This window comes from Lissotriton helveticus, chromosome 9 (assembly GCF_964261635.1).
Source record: "Lissotriton helveticus chromosome 9, aLisHel1.1, whole genome shotgun sequence".
Taxonomy (NCBI): domain Eukaryota; kingdom Metazoa; phylum Chordata; class Amphibia; order Caudata; family Salamandridae; genus Lissotriton; species Lissotriton helveticus.
In genome coordinates this window covers 877,036,885-877,055,735 of record NC_136070.1, presented here as the reverse complement: position 1 = coordinate 877,055,735, position 18,851 = coordinate 877,036,885, and the positions used below count along the sequence as shown (strand labels likewise).

At 46.0% G+C, this 18,851-nt stretch overlaps 1 protein-coding gene across 1 annotated transcript in view; it reads right to left on the bottom strand.

Annotated features, from left to right (window-relative positions):
- The window catches only part of LOC144781944 (cytochrome P450 2G1-like), a 350,994-nt gene that overhangs the window by 200,137 nt on the left and 132,006 nt on the right, over positions 1-18,851 (bottom strand). Inside the window, exon 5 of the mRNA XM_078661037.1 lies at positions 7,890-8,050. Within this exon, the coding sequence (XP_078517163.1) occupies positions 7,890-8,050 (161 nt within the window). The remainder of the gene's footprint in view (positions 1-7,889; positions 8,051-18,851) is intronic.

The window sequence follows — 18,851 nt, the reverse complement described above, 5'->3', positions numbered from 1 at the left end:
TTCTCCATCTGTAAGTAGCAATGACTGAGCTGTGTTAACCGACAATTTACCTACAATGGTAGGCATCCTTCTGATCTGATGTCATTCAGCACCACACCCAAACTAGGTATCTTCACTCCAAAAATGTCTCCCACAATTTCACCAGCACCCAGTCCATGTTTCTCTCTATAGTTCAATTTTCATTTCAATTCTCTATTATTAAGCTTAACAGAAAGCCTTTATGTCTATCCTCTACTTGATTTACAAATTTCTTTTCTATGTCATTAATGTGCAGGTTAAGTTGTGTCTATGTGACTTTTCCATTCTCTCTTCTTGCTTGTAATATTCACATTTGTTCAGCAGTTTTTAAACTGGAACTTCTGAGAGTACCAAATCGTGATTCAAGAAATAGTACTCATAATGACTCTTTCCATAAAATTTGCTAAAGAGCAAACTACAACTAATATCACACGTCAAAGGTAAGTGATGATATATAATTCATTCCTCAACTGAAGCATGCAATTGCATGCATACATAACAATCTCTCATATGCATAGTATTCACATACTCGTATAACAACATAGAATAAGCATTCATATGTCTGATCACCTTTAGATAAATCAACATGCAGAAAGTGAAATGTTTGCTCAATTAAGCTTTTATCAGATCCTAGTGTATCCTCTTTTGAGGCAGCAGTGGTCAGTGTGGATGTCCCTTGCACCCCCACTCCATGCTCCTCAACTTTGTGCGCACTTAAAAGAGACTCACTAGTGACTACAGCTATCACTATGATTACTTCTATAATAGGTGTACCTATAACACATTTGTGTCTAACAATCGAATCCTCAGATGCCATATTCAAAGTGGCTCAGATTATAGCTGTAAGAGGATCAAGACACAGAGTCTCTTTTCTATGCCTCTTATGCAATGGCAACAAAGTCTTTGAGCAGCTTCTTTTTGGATCTTAGAAAATTCTTATAACAGTCTTTAACATGATATTTACACAGCTTGGAAGACTTCCTTAGCCCTCTTTCTTTTTCTAAATGAAAAGTCCCTATTTACTTCTACTTCCACTTGGGCCTAGGCTATCTTCTTTCAAGCAATTTTATTTACAGTTCAAAAGTTAATTTTACAACCCTTATGAGATCACCGCCAATCTCCTCAATGACTCGCTGTAACAGTTCAGCCATCTATGATGCAATCTTTTGAGGAGGTGGTTGAGCTCCAAAGCTTGGAAATGTAATGGCTTATAGAATTAGAGTTCATAAACCATTCAACCTTGGCGGAAAAGGCACAGTCAATAACATAAGTGCATTAGCCTCGATTCAAGGAACTCTCAGTAAGATCTCGACAATCAGTATCGAAGTCTACGACCTCACTCTCCCCTGCATTGGTAACCAGATAAGTCTACTCGGGAAAAAAATATTTCCAACACAACACTGATGGCCTCCTGGACCTCCTTACGCTTCCTGTGGCTTGCTTGGACTCACATAGATCAGACACAGAATATTCACTTATTATTGCAAGATCTCTTTCAGATGCAAGTCTCAGGTTCCTTCTTTCTGCCTTGCAGGTCACATTTCAGTTGTGGCATCCTTGTTGCTTGACTGCACATGCCCAATTTTCACACACTTTTCTGCTGAGTTGGACTCAAGACCTCTCGCAACATTACCATCTCCCTCAGAGTCTACACCTGGGTCTTGTGTAGCTGGACCTGCCTCAACTTGCTTGGTGGGAATCCAGCCTCATCAGGAACCTCCACAGCATAGCTTGCCAGCTCCTGTGACCTCTCGGTCATGGCTAGAATTACTTTTGGGAGAGGAGCCCGTTTCAACTGAGGCACCTGTGACTTTTTGGGTATGTGCAGCATGGATCCAGTTCAGCACTCCTCTACACTTCACAGCAGTATTGGTCACCAATATCACCTATTATGGCCCACGCCACCAAGAGTCAATACCGTTTTTTCTTACATGGTTTTGGACAGACACCTAATCCCCTAGGCTCATTTCATGGCAGAGGTCTTTCAAAATCAGTGCAGTTGCTTCTTCAACCTGATGAGACAAAGAATGAACCACATCAGTCAAACCTTTACAGTAGCCAAGGACCAAGTCATCTGTGATATTGATCAAATCAGTCACTGGTAATGCAGGCAAGTGCATCGCCCTTCCCATCAAAATTAGATTGTTTTACCTGAGAGGGGTAGGTTAGGGACTACTGCAGACCTCACAGAACAGGTAGCACCAGTATCAATCAAGAATTTAATGGGATGACCATCTACGCCTGTCTCTACTCATTGTCCATTCTAGTCTACCTCTAAAACAGCACCAAGTGCACAGTCTTCCTCTCCCTCAGGCACTGTCATAAGGATGGTTCCTGAACAAATCCATCCAGCGCTTCAATTAAGAGCAACTCATGATAAGTTTGATTGCCCTGCGAGATTCTCGGGAATGTGGCACTTGAACTAACTAGTTCTGATTCCCCCCGCATTAAGAGATCTTGGCCTAGTCACTGTCACTTGCTTGAGATCTCCCTCCTGCACCTGATTCACAGAGTTTAAGTGGTACTCGCACTTCCAACACCTGATCTTGTTATAAAAATAACAAGCAATGGTATTTTCTGCTTCGTAACATCTATCACTGTCCTGGGATCTATAGTGACATCTCTTCCCTGTCTTGTCTGTCCTGAAACTGATGTAACTTGGACACCTCCTAGGACATTCCCTTGATTGCAAACACTGTTCCTCTGGTTTCCTGCACCTGCTCTCTCTTCTGTGCATTTCACATTTGAACCATCATTAACTTTTCTTTTATCCTCCCGTGTTTGGAATCCACCTCATCACTTCAATACCTGGCATACCATAGAATTTGGTCTGCAGACTTACTTTGCCAGCAGCTCAAATGTTGCTGGATCATGAGACTGATTTCCGGCCTCAGCCTTTTCACATATTTTGAGACAAATTGGCCCACGTCTTTAAAGCCAAGTGTTTCTAACCTGAAGTATTACTTAAAGGTTTGCAAGAGCCTCTCACAATATGCATGCACTGGCTCCTGGATTGTTCGATCTATCTTAACCCAATTGAGGTCTTAAGGGGCTATTTTGGACTGCAGCCTTGTGATCCCCTATTCATACGTCTTCATAACCAGTGGTGAAGGACCATGAGTTACAGGATCTCTGGCTCATCAGCAGGCCACTCAATAGCAATTTTGTAAGCAGAACACAGATCACTAGGAACCACATTTTCAAACAGAGTATTCAAGTCAATCCACAACACCTTCATGATTTGATAAAACAATCCACTTGTTTGTACCATTCAGCAGGTTTCTCTCAACCTGGGGAAATCATTTGTGAAGGCAGCAAGGTCACCCCTACAGAAAGGGACTTGCACAAACCCTCCATTAGGTACCTCCCATAGTGGATATGACTCAACTCCAGATGTGCCACCTCCTGGAGGTGGTGTTTCCCCTATCACCCTTCTCGTACTCTTCTTCTTAGACTATCTTTCTTCCTACTTATCCAGCATACTCCAAGCCCTTATTCCTACAACCAACCCTGGGATTTGTGTCTTCAATTCCATCATTCTCTTTTCCTCCAGCTCCTCGTCACTGTAGTGAAGCCTATGATTACCCTGTAAAAGGTTTGTTTGTGACAAATCTACTCTGTACCTCTGAGCTAACTCTGATCACTTCTCATGCGCTCTTCTTGCCCTTTGGGTGACATCCTTTGCTCCAAACAACAGGTCATCTGGCTCCTAGGTCTCCATTCTTTCAAAAGGTAAGCTCCCACTAATGATGATCTTGTCTACCTCAGCCTTCAACCTCACTACATCCAATAGCTTTGCCTTTACTGCAAACTTGATAGTTCCATAATTTGATGCATTATTCTGACTCTCCCTGCTGCTATTGTGATCCCTCAACCAAGACTTCAAGTCTGAAACATCCAGGATATGTTGATTTCTAGCAGCTCCCTGACTTGCACTTGATTACGAGACTGCACTCATTTGTCCACTCACTGGAGTTTCCCACACACGTATATCTGAACTAGTGTTTGCCATAGGTATAAACCGTATAGTACTGAAACCAATGCGTACTCCTGAAGGATCTGCATTAGCTGTTAAAGGGGTACAAGTTTCCCTAGGCACTAAGGATGGACAGTTCCTATTCACGCTCCCTGACCTTTCCAATCCAGTTCCTTCCACATGCATGGACCATCGATGACTAAGGTTTCCCACTGAGCTCGGGTCATACATAGGAACAACAGGACCAATAGTGACTGGTACTTTAAGAGCTTCCGGTAACCATGAAGCATCATTGAATCAGTTCTGTTCCATACCTCCTGAGGTGAACACTCCTGTCCTCCCTCCTCCTGCGGAAATCCTTCCCATAACTCCTGTACCTGAACCCACTTGAACTGTGGCGCTTCCAAGATTTCTACACTCTCTGAATCATGCCCCTATCACTTGACTGTGGATTTTAGGGTGGAGGATGCTTTAATAACAGCCCATCCAAAAAGCTGTTGCCAGTGTCACTATTGTCGTTTCCATTTACCCTTCTAATCCTGTCCTGAAAATTTCCCTCTCGTAGCAACATTGGATACAACCTTTATCCCTCAATAGTATATACTCTCCACCTCTTAAGCTGTGCGTCCCATTGTACATCCTGGCATGCCCTCAAAGCTTTCCTCATCTTCCATTGGTATCTCTCCCTCTTCTTAGCATGTGCTACATGAATCCATGCATCTAATGTCTCAAACTTTGTTGGTCTGCCGCCAAAGGTTGCAGTGCAAACATTAATCCTCTCAACTGGTACACTACATCCAAAAGAAATGAATCAAAATGTGGAAATGACAATTCACCCCATTTTTGTCTGATGTTACGCCAATTTTGAAGCCAAATTATAGTATGGAGCCCTACTTTTTTTCACCAGATAATGTGCTGGAGTATCCTTAGGTGGCGCCTCGTTGCCCACCCGAGTCACAACCCCTTGATCACCACTGTAAAGACTCTGCAACACTCTAAAACATTGCAAGATTGAATTCCAATAAGTTCAACTTTTTCGACAAACAAATTCTTTAACCAAAACTTCCCGAAGACAGGTAAGCAATTTCAGTGTGGCAGCACACCAACTGACCTATCGCAGTGCAGCACACTCTGATGTCAACTTCAGTCTTCACAGTGACTCACCCTCCTTTACAATTTCTCCATGCACATTCACTTACCCAATCGTCTTAAACTCCGCAATTCTCATCCAAAGAACATTCATGCACGGTGACCCTCGACCTGCGCCAGCCACCTGAATCAGAATAGTTCACCTCTGTACACAAGGTTCACTAAACAATTCCCATATTTCCCATTCACACAAGTTCTCTATCCTAGGTGGAGCTGCCGATGACATCTCACATCGACTCATCAATTCTTCAGTCAGAGAATCACAATCAATCTCGGTGTCTTCTCCACCATTCAATATATTCCGGTCTCTTAAACAACTTCATGACCTAAAACTGAAATCTCAATCCTTGGACAATGTCCGGCCTGAAACCACATTCACTCGAGTCTCGCACCAACTCTGCAAAACAACACACAATCAAATAATTCCTGCAACCTAACACACAACATACACCCTGTTAATACACACACCTCCGCTCGCCGCTGATCTCGTCACACCATCAAACTCCGTCAGTCTCCGCCGGATTCCGTCGCTTTTCGTTCTCTGTCATTGGGCTCTATTTTGAGACTTTGGGGTTCAAGGTTTCACCTTTCTAGACTAGTTTTGGATTCTCCTCTCGCTTCATGTGCTAGCAATACTACTCTGCTACCAACTGAAAGGGCCGGCCCTTAAGGTTCTGGACCTATTCTAAGGTCAAAATCTGATGGTTCTTTTAAGCAGCATGGAAGCGTAGAGGGGAGAAAGTTTGTTATATTGTCAATCAAATCATTGAGAAATTCTTGGGACACCTAACAAACATAGACAACTGCATAAGGTTAGTTAATTTATAACAATGCCAAAAACAGCTGAACACAAAGACACCTCAACATGAGGGTATAGAAATACATTGGAATCAGCAAGAAACCAAATCTGTGTATCCATTTGAGACGCTGTTGCATAAACAAGACAATTATCTCAAGAAACAGGATGCAGAGTATCAGAAAGCTAGAGTCCAAATTTCCCTCCATCAAGGGTTAGTGAGTAAGAATCATTAATCAGGCCTACTCTAACGCTAAGTGACATCCCTTCTTCTGCATCTTCAGAAAGGAAAGTTAAATGGTGTCAGTCTGTGGAGTCTCCCTAAGATGTCTCTCCACAGTTAATGCTACAGAGACAGGGCTCGTTCTCTGAAGCTCTCTTTCTGAAGGTAGAAGAAGCGGGCACTGTCCCTATTTTTAACATCCCAATATTCTCAGGTATCCTTCCCAAGAGTCTTTGCGGGTCACACCATCTGCTGCGAGTAAGATCTTGAAAGCAGTTTTCCATGGGATAACTGTGTTCTTGTTTTGCAACAAGATGTCCTTGGTTCCCAGGCCTTCTCCTGGGAACCAAGGGCAGCCTTTCTTTAACAACTCAAGTTTACGATGTAACTTCTTCACTCCTTGTCTGACTAATAAAATAAAGACATTATTCTAGCTAACAAGGGCTCTTCTTTTACCTGTGACACAGAATGTGAGAAAGAAAAAATTCCACAGCACACATGAAATTCAGCTAATACTTCTGAAGTGAGAATTTCCAGGGAAATCCATTTCAGGCCTACAAGATTCAGCTAACATAAGAAACCAGCCCGTGAACCGTATGAATTTGCATAGGAAAATAAGGCACATTCAATTAAATGCATTTACCTACATTAAAATTACAAGATTAACAAACACTTTTAGTACACGAATAATTGTCAGTTTCACAGCATGAGTTCTTCGTTTTAATGTTTTCTGCTGGTTACATTTGCTTTCTACTTTAATTGTCCATGCTACTTTTCAATTACCTAAGCACACCACATTTCGAGTTAATACAATTCAAAATTCTAGCACTTCATGTTATTACAACAAATGATTATATGCTTGCGCGCTCTACACGTGTGATAATGCACCCCTACAAATAAAATGCTATTTACGCTACATCATTACCAGAGACATTTAGTGAAATTATGGCAATGTAGTATATTAAGAAAGAAGGCAAGCAAAGTGATGAAAGGAGAAACCTGCTTCAATCAACCAAGGATGGACGTGTTGGAAAAAAGTTAAATGTGGAGTGTGTTGAGACTTTCAATGGGAAGTCAATATGGGGCTGGTGGAAAGTTGCCTAATGGCGAAGAAATGAAAAGAGACAGATGTGCAGAGGAGAGAATGGATTGGGGGCCAGCAGATACCTCAATGGTGGAGAGACTATGTTTTGCAGGTGGTGAAGGTGGAAAGCGAGTCTGTTTTTAGGGAATGTTTCTATTTATTTTTCAATTTCTGTCTTTTGCACAATATGTTTTCTCTTATATTGTTTTCTTGATCTGTTTACTTCTTTGTAATTTGAATGCTAGTGGGTGGATCTCATCATCATAATTTTCGTTTTCATGGATTTATTAAACTGTGACTTCAGGGGCCCAATGTTGTATTTCTCCTTGTAGTAAAGGGCGAGCGTTAGTTCCAGGCTGACTGTGCCTTTTGGTCTAAAAATAATTAATTGTGTCATTTCTTAAGCCTGCCAGCAGTTGGAAGTGGAGGAAAACATGAAGTTCTTCATTTACTTTACTATCATAGGGACAACACGTTAGTTTCATATTTTACCATATCTAACATTATTTAATTCAAATCAAGTCTAATTCCAAGTGTAGCCAAATGCAGCCAGGGTCCTAAAATCTAATACCTAACGCAATCCACTGAAATTCGGTACCACAACTGTCCCCCAAACAAACTAAAATGAATATATGTAAGTTACCTGTCCCCAGACAGAGCTCATAATCAGGAAGCCTTCATTCGCTGCTGTTAGCATACTATGCAACTTCTCATCTCCGTAGTCGAAACGGTTCCCCACAATGATGGAAAAGAGTACATTGGCAGATAAGTGCTCAAGATAAGGAGAAGGATCACATATTTCTCCTAGAAGAATAAAAGTCATGTCAGTATGGGGCATACATAGTTAGATAGTATCCACATCACATTCAAGACAAAACAATTGATTAAATAAATCATCAGTTGCAAGTATTGTATGCACTTGTGTACGGTATGTATAGGTCTCACTCCAAGGCTTAAAAGAACTGCCGAACTAACAAAATATGTTTTCTCATATTCTGTCCACAGGAGTGATCAACACGTACGAAGTGCAGATCTTTCCAGTTCGAAAGAAGTTCAGGTAAGAAAAAAAAAGGCCCGACTGTAAAGGACAGTGTAGTGTCCTGCTGGACACGTTCTAGTGTCTCAGCAGGTGCAGGTTTAACAGCCACTCCCGTGAGAGCTGGACACCACACACCTCACACCCCTCCAGCAAAGCGTCATGAGGGATGTGGGCCTGTTAATAAAAAGGTCCAAGTGCACGAGCTTGTTGCCAGTTCCAGAAACATATACACCATGGGGTAGATTCCGATTCAGGAAAAACCGCTCCGAATAGCCGTTCGGAGCGTTTTTCCCATACGAATCGTACCCTGCAACATCCCCAGTACGTACGACGAAGTACGATTCGTACCAGGAGCCGTACTCCGTACGAGTTGTACAAGACACCATATGACTCTAATCTCCGTACGATTCTCCCTCGGAACCCGCTGTACGCGACATCTGTACGGTTCGCGGCTGGTTTTTACGACCCAGCAAGTACGATAAGTGTCGGGTACGCACCGTACGACCCTTTTTCTACGGGAGCTGAAAACAGCCGTAAAAGCAGACTTTGCGCCGAAACAGGTACGGAACGGCTCCCCCCGGGTACAGTGCGTACCCCCCATGATCGCAGGGGTACGCACCGTACCCCTGCGATCATGGGGTGTACGAGCCGTACCCCCATTGTACGATGGGTGTACGAGCCGTACCCCCATTGTACGGTGGGTGTACAAGTCGTACCCCCATTGTACGATGGGGGTACAGCTCGTACACCCATCGTACATGGGGTACGGCTCGTACACCAATCGTACAATGGGGTATGGCTCGTACACCGATCGTACAATGGGGGTACGGCTCGTACACTGATCGTACAATGGGGGTATGGCTCGTACACCCCATGATCGCAGGGGTATGGTGTGTACCCCTCCGATCAGGGGGGGTATGGACCGTACGGTGTGTATGTGTTTGTGTGCTTTTCCGTACGACTCGCCCTTACCTGGCGTGGACCGTACGAATTGCGTCCTCATACCCCGGTCCGGATCGTACTCGTCGGGTCGTAGGGCATGTGTACGAGTCGTACGGTATGTGTACGAGTCGTATGGTTCACGGTTTCAGCCTTGCAATACGTACGGATCGCGACGATTTGGACGGATTCACGGAATACGGACTGTACTTCGCAACTCGGACGGACAGGTACGATTTGCACGGAGAGGGCTCCGGATACAAATCGTGCGGACGGTTTTTTTCCCGAATCGGAATCGACCCCCATGTAAGCGTGCCTTATTTCCTAAGTATGTGTGCATAGCTCCCACAACTTTACAGGTAGTGTTGGTGTGCAATGCCAATAGCAGGATTTTTAATGCATTCTATTTTATATTAATGAACAAAGACAAGGATATTTGTCTCAGAAGGAGACTCTCATGAATGTGGGTAAAGTTTGACATTCTTTTACAGTGACACAAATTCAAAAATGAAATTTGCAGATTAATGTTCTAATAGAAAGTCAAACGAGGCTCAGTCTGGAGGATAACTAACCTAGGGGCATATTATCAACAACTAGCGATATTTATCGCTAAAAAAGCTTAGCGACATTTTTTTTATCGCCGCACATCGCCGGATATCATCGCAAAGATAACGTGCTATTAGCAACGTTTATCTCCAAAGCGATAAAATATCAGGTGATAGCGGCGAAATGCGGGAATATCGCTGGAAATTCAGCGATATTCAGGCATTATCAGTAATAGGGACTTAACCTGAATATCCACCTCCCAAAGGATATACAGGCTAAGAAGTGGTCTGAGCAGGCGTTAGGATTTGGCGATATTCGCGCTTAGCGCAAATATTTTAATCGCTACGCCTGCGTTTATAATAGGCGATAGCGATGTTAACTACTGCTTTCAGTCGCTAACAGGTTGGGTACGCCCACTTTGCATGTCATTAGAGATAAATATCGCTGACATGCAAAGCGGGCCCCAAACCGCTCGCTATCACCTAAAAGCTGTCGCTTACTGATGTTAGCGACAGTTTGCTAATTTCATTTCGCCTGCTTTGGTAATATGCCCCCTTGTTATTATTTGTGTAATATTTATAATTCAATTTCGAGTATTCCAAGTTAGCGACCTGCTGGACACCCACTCCCTGAACGCTTTGAGAATGTTGAAGGTGCGGAATGATTATCTGAGTTGTGCATACATACAGCAGTGTAATATAATTTATGTAAACTCATGTACACCTCAAACACCAGGGGCCATTTTCTCTCAGATATGGCGCATTGCCTTAGGCTGTGCCGTGGGCTCCAGGGGCATCCCTGGAAAGCGCATCATAGCACAGGAAATGTGCTGCTCCAAGTGCAGGGGCACATCCAGGCCTCAACTAGGAACACTGCATCAGTAAAAGCCGCCAGTCTGCCTTTCTCTGTGCAAGGTGCAATGCACCCTCAGGTTTTAAGGTAGAAAAGAACACCATGCAGGTGGGTGCAGTGAGAGACTACATCCTCATGCAATGGGATGTCTGGGGTGTCCATAGGACCCCTTGTCTCCCTCAGGAAGGACACCCTCAGAGGCATACAGTCTTTTCCCTCCTGACACCTTCTTTTCTTTAAACCCATATCAATATTATGGCATAGGAACATTCATGAGGTCATGACCACATGTAAAAATGAGGGAACGCCACCCTTGAGATCGTGCTGGTGCATGAGTAGTGCCAGCATGCTCTGTATTAGCATCTGCGGCGCCTTCTGTATTATCAAAGATCCTTGGGAATGCAGAAACTCATTGATCTTGCCCCCATTGTGCCCCAGGGCATTTTCCATAATAAAGAATCAGGAGCATGAGAAGCTTTGAAATTTAGCATCAGGTTTATTGCTCTATGTTCACTGCAGATTTGTATTTGTTTGTAGGTCTCAGTGATCAGCCTTCCCCATTTGACATGAACAACCATAAAAGGTGTTAGGTAAGAGCTGTTTTGAACATTCCAACCCACACCACCCATTGTGAGATCGCAACAAATTAATGTGTATGTCTCTGGAAAAAGTGATGAGCCAAAAATGCGTGGAAGCCTGGAATGCCTGTGTAAAATTCCCTGCACAATTTCTGTGTGATGTCTCTAGTCACCTGTGATGAAGAAATGACATAGCCACTCAACCGTAATAACTCAATACTTGTTGTTCTTCACGTTTACAAACATTCTCTCTCTTTAATATGAAAGAGCACCACACCAAGGAAATAAATGGTTTATGGGAAGGGTGATGGTGTCACCATGTATTATAAAGAATAAAGGGGCACATGCATCAAATCATTTTGCGATCGCAAACAGTGCAAATCACAAAAATTGTCTGTTTGTGATCGCAAAATGGCATTTACCTTTGCATGTACCTTTTTTGCAATTTGCAATTCAGGAAATCGCAACTTCTTTTGATTCTCTTAATTGTGATTTCAGTTTGGGAATCACAAATTGCAATTCCCTAAATGTGATGCATCATGCATTCGCAAATTGCATTTCTACAATTTGGAATCGCAAATTACCATCAACTTCAAGTTGATGGTACTTTGAAATTCCTTTGAAAAATGCAAAAAATGCATTTTTCAAAGTGAATTGTGGTGCATACATTTGCGCTTAGGGCATTTGTGTACACGACATGTACATACTTTCCTGTTTTTGGGGGTGCATTAGGGTGGCTTTTTGGCCCCCTTGCACCCTTAATATTGCATGCACAATTTGCAAGTATCTATTTGGTACTCGTAAATTGCGAATGCAATCCCATTCATTACTATGGGCCTCTAAGCGCATAGGAAGGAATGGTAAGCCATTCCTTAATAGCAAATCACAATTTGCGATTCACTATTAAGGAATATGTAGGAATCACAATTTTTATTGCAAAACTTACATGCATAGGTAATTGCGACTCCTTAACCCCTTCGGGGCTAACGACGAGCTGGGCTCGTCATCGCGCTTACCTGTCCTGCGCTGATGACAAGGCCAGCTCGTCATCAGCCCCACCCTCGGGGGAAGCGCTGGCGCTCCCCCTGAGGGTCTCTGATCTTTGTTTTTTCGCTGGGGGCGGCAGCGGAAGAGCTTCCGCTGCCGCCCCCCGCCCCCCCCATGGTATTCCCTGATGACGTCAGCGCGCGCTGACATCATCAGGGGTTCCCAGCGCTCGGGAAGCCATTTGCTTCCTGACCGCGCTGGAACCAGGTAGCTTTGTCGAGGCTGGCGGGGGTTTGGGGGCAGCGAAGAGGCATCAGGGGAGAGGAAAGAGATTTTCCTCTCCCCTGATGTCTCTTTGCAGGGCATTTCTGCCTCACGATCGCGCACAGCGTCGCGATCGTGCGGCGGAAATGCCCCCACTAGACACCAGGGATGTAATTTTAGTTTTAGGAAGCGACCCCTTGGGCAAGGGTCGCTTCCAGGCGGGCAACCATTATGTTTTGTTTTTCTGCCCCCCCTGGGGGGAAATCGGCCCGTTTTTTCAGCCGTTTTGCTCCCGGGGGGGGCAGAAATTCACCACTAGCACCAGGGTTCTTTTTATAGCCAAGATGGCGGCCATCTTTTTTGTTTACGTTTTTCTGTCCCCCCCTGGGGGCAAATCGGCCCGTTTTTTTTGCCGTTTTGCCCCCAGGGGGGACAGAAAATGCCCACTAGCACCAGGGATTTTGTTTTTAGCTTTTAGGAAGCGACCCCTTGGGCAAGGGTCGCTTCCAGGTGGCCTCAAATTAACTTTTCGTTTTTCTGCTCCCCTGGGGGCAAATCGGACCGTTTTTTGTCCGTTTTGCCCCCAGGGGGGGGCTGAAATTACCCACTAGCACCAGGGATTTTTGTTGGGGCAATGTGTTTGTTTTGGGAAGCGACCCCTTGGGTAAGGGTCACTTCCAGGTGGCCATGATTGTGTTTTTGTTTTTCTGTCCACCCTAGGGGCAAATCGGCCCTTTTTTTTGCCGTTTTGCCCCCAGGGGGGGCAGAAAATGCCCACTAGCACCAGGGAATAGTTAGTTTTTAGGGTGCGACCCCTTGGGCAAGGAGTAGTGCTTGGCTGGCGGTGTGTGTGCGGTGGCGCTTGGCTGGTGGTGTGCGTGGAGTGCTACTTTGTTGTCTGTGCACGGAGTGCTGCTTGGCTGGCGGTGTGTGTGGAGTGGCGCTTGGCTGGTGGTGTGTGTGGAGTGGTACTTGGCTGTCGATGTGCGCTGAGTGGTGTTTGGCTGGCGGTGTGCGTGGAGGGGTAGTTGTCTATCTATGCACGGAGTGGGGATTGGCTGGCGGTGTGTGTGGAGTGGCGCCTGGCTGGTGGTGTGTGTGGAGTGGTACTTGGCTGGCTGTGCACGGAGTGGTGCTTGGCTGCTGTTGCTTGTGGAGTGGCGCTTGGCTGGTGGTGTGCGTGGAGTGCTACTTTGCTGTCTGTGCACAGAGTGGTGCTTGGCTGGTGGTGTGTGTGTGGAGTGGCGCTTGGCTGGTGGTGTGCGTGGAGTGCTACTTTGCTGTCTGTGCACGGAGTGCTGCTTGGCTGGCGGTGTGTGTGGAGTGGCACTTGGCTGGTGGAGTGCTACTTTGCTGTCTGTGCACGGAGTGGTGCTTGGCTGGCGGTGTGTGTGGAGTGGCGCTTGGCTGGTGGTGTGCGTGGAGTGCTACTTTGCTGTCTGTGCACGGAGTGCTGCTTGGCTGGCGGTGTGTGTGGAGTGGCGCTTGGCTGGTGGTGTGCGTGGAGTGCTACTTGGTTGTCTGTGCACGGAGTGGTGTTTGGCTGGTGGTGTGTGTGGAGTGGTGTTTGGCTGGTGGTGTGTGTGGAGTGGTGTTTGGCTGGTGGTGTGTGGGGAGTGGTACTTGGCTGGATGGTGTGCGTGGAGCGGTGGTTGGCTGGCGGTGAGTGGCGCTTGGCTTGCGGTGTGCGTGGAGTGGTGCTTGGCTGGCGGTGTGTGTGGAGTGGTACTTGGCTGTCGGTATGCGCTGAGTGGTGTTTGGCTGGCGGTGTGTGTGGAGGGGTACTTGGCTATCTATGCACAGAGTGGTGCTTGGCTGGAGGTGTGTGTGGAGTGGCGCTTGGCTGGTGGTGTGTGTGGAGCGGTACTTGGCTGGCTGTGCACGGAGTGGTGCTTGGCTGGCTGTGCACGGAGTGGTGCTTGGCTGGTGGTGCTTGTGGAGTGGCGCTTGCCTGGTGGTGTGCGTGGAGTGCTACTTTGCTGTCTGTGCAGGAAGTGGTGCTTTGCTGGCGGTGTGTGTGGAGTGGCGCTTGGCTGGTGGTGTGCGTGGAGTGCTACTTTGCTGTCTGTGCACGGAGTGCTGCTTGGCTGGCAGTGTGTGTGGAGTGGCGCTTGGCTGGTGGTGTGCGTGGAGTGCTACTTTGCTGTCTGTGCACGGAGTGCTGCTTGGCTGGTGGTGTGCGTGGAGTGGCGCTTGGCTGGTGGTGTGCGTGGAGTGGTACTTGGCTGGCGGTGTGTGTGGAGTGGCGCTTGGCTGGATGGTGTGCGTGGAGTGGTACTTGGCTGTCGGTGTGCGCTGAGTGGTGTTTGGCTGGCGGTGTGCATGGGCTGGTGCTTGGATGGTGGTGTGGGTGGACTGGCACTCTGCTGGCGGTGTGTGAGTAGTTACTTTCTGTTGGTCACTACACACACTGCTAGTTGAGTGACACTCTACGCAGTCCATCATTTTCTGTAGTTGCTGTGTCAGATATGTGGGCGTGTGAAAGTGATGGGCCCTTGAATGGCACTGGCGGTGTGAATGTTTTGTATGTGTCACACGTACAAAAGGTGTATGAATGTCCTTACTGCCCCTGTGTGATGGGGGTACTGGTAGGAGCAAAAGACTGACTGGCACCAAAGGGGTCAGGCAGTAAAAAAAATTCAAAAAGTTATCCAGTGTCTTGATGTTAAACCTCATCTAATCTCAATTGGTCTAAGCCCTATTTGATGGCTCATCTGGCCTAATTTAAATTTGGGATGCAAATGTGTGTGTTGTTGTTTTAATTGTTATATTGTTTGTGAAATGTGGTAGTAATTTTTTTTCTTCTCTATTTTTGTCTTGTTCCAGGCTTTTGCAGATTGGATTGTTGTAGGTTGCGTGTCTGTTTGCAGCTTGTGTAGTTGCTTGTGCTTGGTAAGTGAATGTATTTTGTACTACTTTCCCTTGATGTTTGTCTTTTTGAAAAAGGTTGTACTTCTAGCAGTTTGTGTGGCTCTGTGTTTTTTTTTTTTTCCGGCATTAGTGTTTGATGTGCACTTTGTTTTCTAATCTGTCATTTCTTTTTTTCTTTCTAGTGGGATATCATTTCTTTTTGCTGTGTCTCAACAGAGTAGGTGCTGGTGAGTGTAGCTATATTTGGTAAGAGTGAAATTGTTTTGGATTGTATTTATCTTTTTGTGAAAGCCTTACCTTGTTTACTTCTTACTTTGCACAGTGTAGGTTGTTGTTCACTTGTGTGTGCAGTCTTCTTGCTTTGTAAGGATAATGGCTAGTCGCAGGATTACTGCTCAGCAGGTTCTTGGTTTGCTTTTTGAGTCTTCCTCTGACCATGGTTCAGAGTCTGAGTCCGATTCGGACTCCCAGGTAGGGGCAGAAGATTCAGGCAGTGAGTTTTCTCTTCGTATGGAATCATCATCATCGGATGATGAATCTTCTTCTAATGCTGATGAAGGGCCTATGGTAGAGGAGGACATTGAGGTGCCGGTAGTGGGCCAAGAGGCACCTGTGCTGCTGCCTAGGGCCGCAAGGTTTCCTTTCTTTTTACGTCGGCAAGAGGCATCTGGGCTGGAGCCTGCACCCAAAAGGCTTCACATTGCTGTGGTGCGCAAAGAGGCATCTGGTGCTTTTCGTCTTCCTGCTGGTGTAGTGCAGCAAGAGGCATCTGGGGCTGTTAGGCTTCCCATTGGTGTAGAGCGGCAAGAGGCATCTGGGCCTGCTTGGTTTCCCGGTGGTGTAGTGCAGCAAGAAGCATCTCAGGCTGCTGGGCTTCCCGTTGGTGTAGTGCAGGAAGAGCCCTCTGGGGGTGCTATGTCTTCTGTTGGTGTTGTGCAGCCAGAAGTATCTGTGGCTGGTAGGATTCCCATTGGTGTAGAGCGGCAAGAGGCATCTGGGTCTGCTTGGTTTCCCGGTGGTGTAGTACCGGCCCTCCTCCCGAGATTCTAGTTTTTACTTAGCTGTTAATTATAGTCAGCAAGTTTTAGTTAGATTTCTGGGAAGTTGGTCCCTTGCGTCTCTGCGAAAATTCACTACGTTGTCAACTTGAACCATACCCCCTTAAGGTAAGAGACAACGTATTTTGGTCTTGACACCTTTTCCTGTTGCAGCCACTATGCCTACCCACGCAAGTGAGGTCCCATTTTATTCAGAAGACCTGGGGGAACGCTGGGTGGAAGGTATTTTGTGTGAGCCCAGTGATGCCATGCTTTCCCACACTAAAACGTGTGAAAAAACGGATTTTTTTCTGCTAAAATTGAGGTTTGCAAGGGATTCTGGGTAAAGGAACGTTGGAGGATCCACGCAAGCCATACCTCCTTGGAAGCCCCTGGGTGTCTACTTTTCAGAAATGTGTGGGTTTGGTAGGTTTCCCTAGATGGCCGTCTAGCACGGGGCCAGAAACCCAGGTAACCCCTCTTGCAAAAGCTGGTGAATTTGACAATGGTGAAAATGTCAAGTCCACCAGCTTTTGCAAGAGGGGTTACCTGGGTTTTTGGCCCCGTGCGAGACAGCCATCTAGGGAAACCTACCAAACCCACACATTTCTGAAAAGTAGACACCCGGGGGCTTCCAAGGAGGTATGGCTTGCGTGGATCCTCCAACGTTCCTTTACCCAGAATCCCTTGCAAACCTCAATTTTAGCTGGAAAAAATCAGTTTTTTCACACGTTTTAGTGTGGGAAAGCGTGGCATCACTGGGCTCACACAAAGTACCTCCCACCCAGCGTTCCCCAAGGTCTCCCGATAAAAATGGTACCTCACTTGCGTGGGTAGGCATAGTGGCTGCTATAGGAAAAGGCCCAATTCTTACTGTGGAGACCAAAAAATTACCTTTAGCCAAACAATCTTATTTTTTGAGGGGGTCACCTGAGCTTTTTGCCCGGGGCTGGGCGGGCATCTTTGGAAACTACCAAACCCAAACAGTTCTGAGAACTAGACACCAGGGGGAGTCCAGGGAGGTATGGCATGCGTGGGTCGTCCAATGTTTTCCTACCCAGAAACCCCTGTAAACCTTAAATTTTGGTCAAAAAACCCACTTTTCCGTACTTTTTTGGGTGGGATCTCGCTGCCGGCACAAATGTCCTACCACCCAGCGTTTCCCTTATTCTCCCGATTAAAATGATACCTCACTTGTGTGGGTGGGCCAAAGGCATGTGACTTAGGCAGGGGGGCTTAATTTGTAAACCTTAAATACTACTTTTTTCAAAATTCATTTTTGGCGTGTTCTGGTTTGGGGCACCCACACAAGTGAGGTATCCTTTTACTCGGGAGAACAAGAGGAACGCTGGGTGGTAGAACATTTTTGCCGGCACGGCGATCCCACGCAAAAAAGTTTGGAAAAGTGCTATTTTTACCTAATTTTAAGGTTTGCAAGGAGTTCTGGGTAGGAAAACATTGGGGGACTCACGCATGCCATACCTCCCTGGACTCCCCCGGGTGTCTAGTTTTCAGAACTGTTTGGTTTTGCTACTTTCCAAAGAATACCACCGAGCCCCGGGCCAAAAACTCAGGTGACCCCCCCAAAATCAAGGTTATATTGCTTCAGGGTATTTTAAATTCACCACCGTACGATTTGGACCTTTTCCTTTTGCAGCCACTATGCCTACCCACGCAAGTGAGGTACCATTTTTTTCGGGAGACCTGGGGGAACGCTGGGTGGGTGGAAATTTGTTGATCCACGCAGATTCCAGAACTTTCCACCACAGAAATATGTGGAAAATTTGTTTTTTTTGTCAAATTTTTAGGTTTGCAAGGGATTCTGGGTAACAAAACCTGGGGGTAGGCCGACGAGTCACCCCATCCTGAATTCCCCTGAGTGTCTAGTTTTCAAAAATGTATAGGTTTGCTAGGTTTCCCTAGGTGCTGGCAGAGCTACGGCGTAAAAATCAAAGTTAGTCTTTTTGGCCAAAACGTGCTAGATTTCACTGGGAAATTGAGGTGCGACCATGTTGCGTTTTGCGCTGTTTCATGTCGCAGCCACCATGCCTACCCACGCAAGTGAGGTACCATTTGTTTCGGGAGACCTGGGGGAAGGCTGGGTGGGTGGAAATTTGTTGATCCACGCAGATTCCAGAACTTTCCTCCACAGAAATGTGAGGAAAATGTGTTTTTTTTGTCAAATTTTTAGGTTTGCAAGGGATTCTGGGTAACAAAACTTGGGGGTAGGAAGACGAGTCACCCCATCCTAAATTTCCCTGGGTGTCTAGTTTTCAAAAATGTATAGGTTTGCTAGGTTTTCCTAGGTGCTGGTAGAGCTACGACGCAAAAACAAAAGTTAGTCTTTTTGGCCAAAACGTGCTAGATTTCACTGGGAAATTGAGGTGCAACCATGTTGCGTTTTGCGCTGTTTCATGTCGCAGCCACTATGCCTACCCACGCAAGTGAGGTACCATTTTTTTTGGGAGACCTGGGGGAACGCTGGGTGGGTA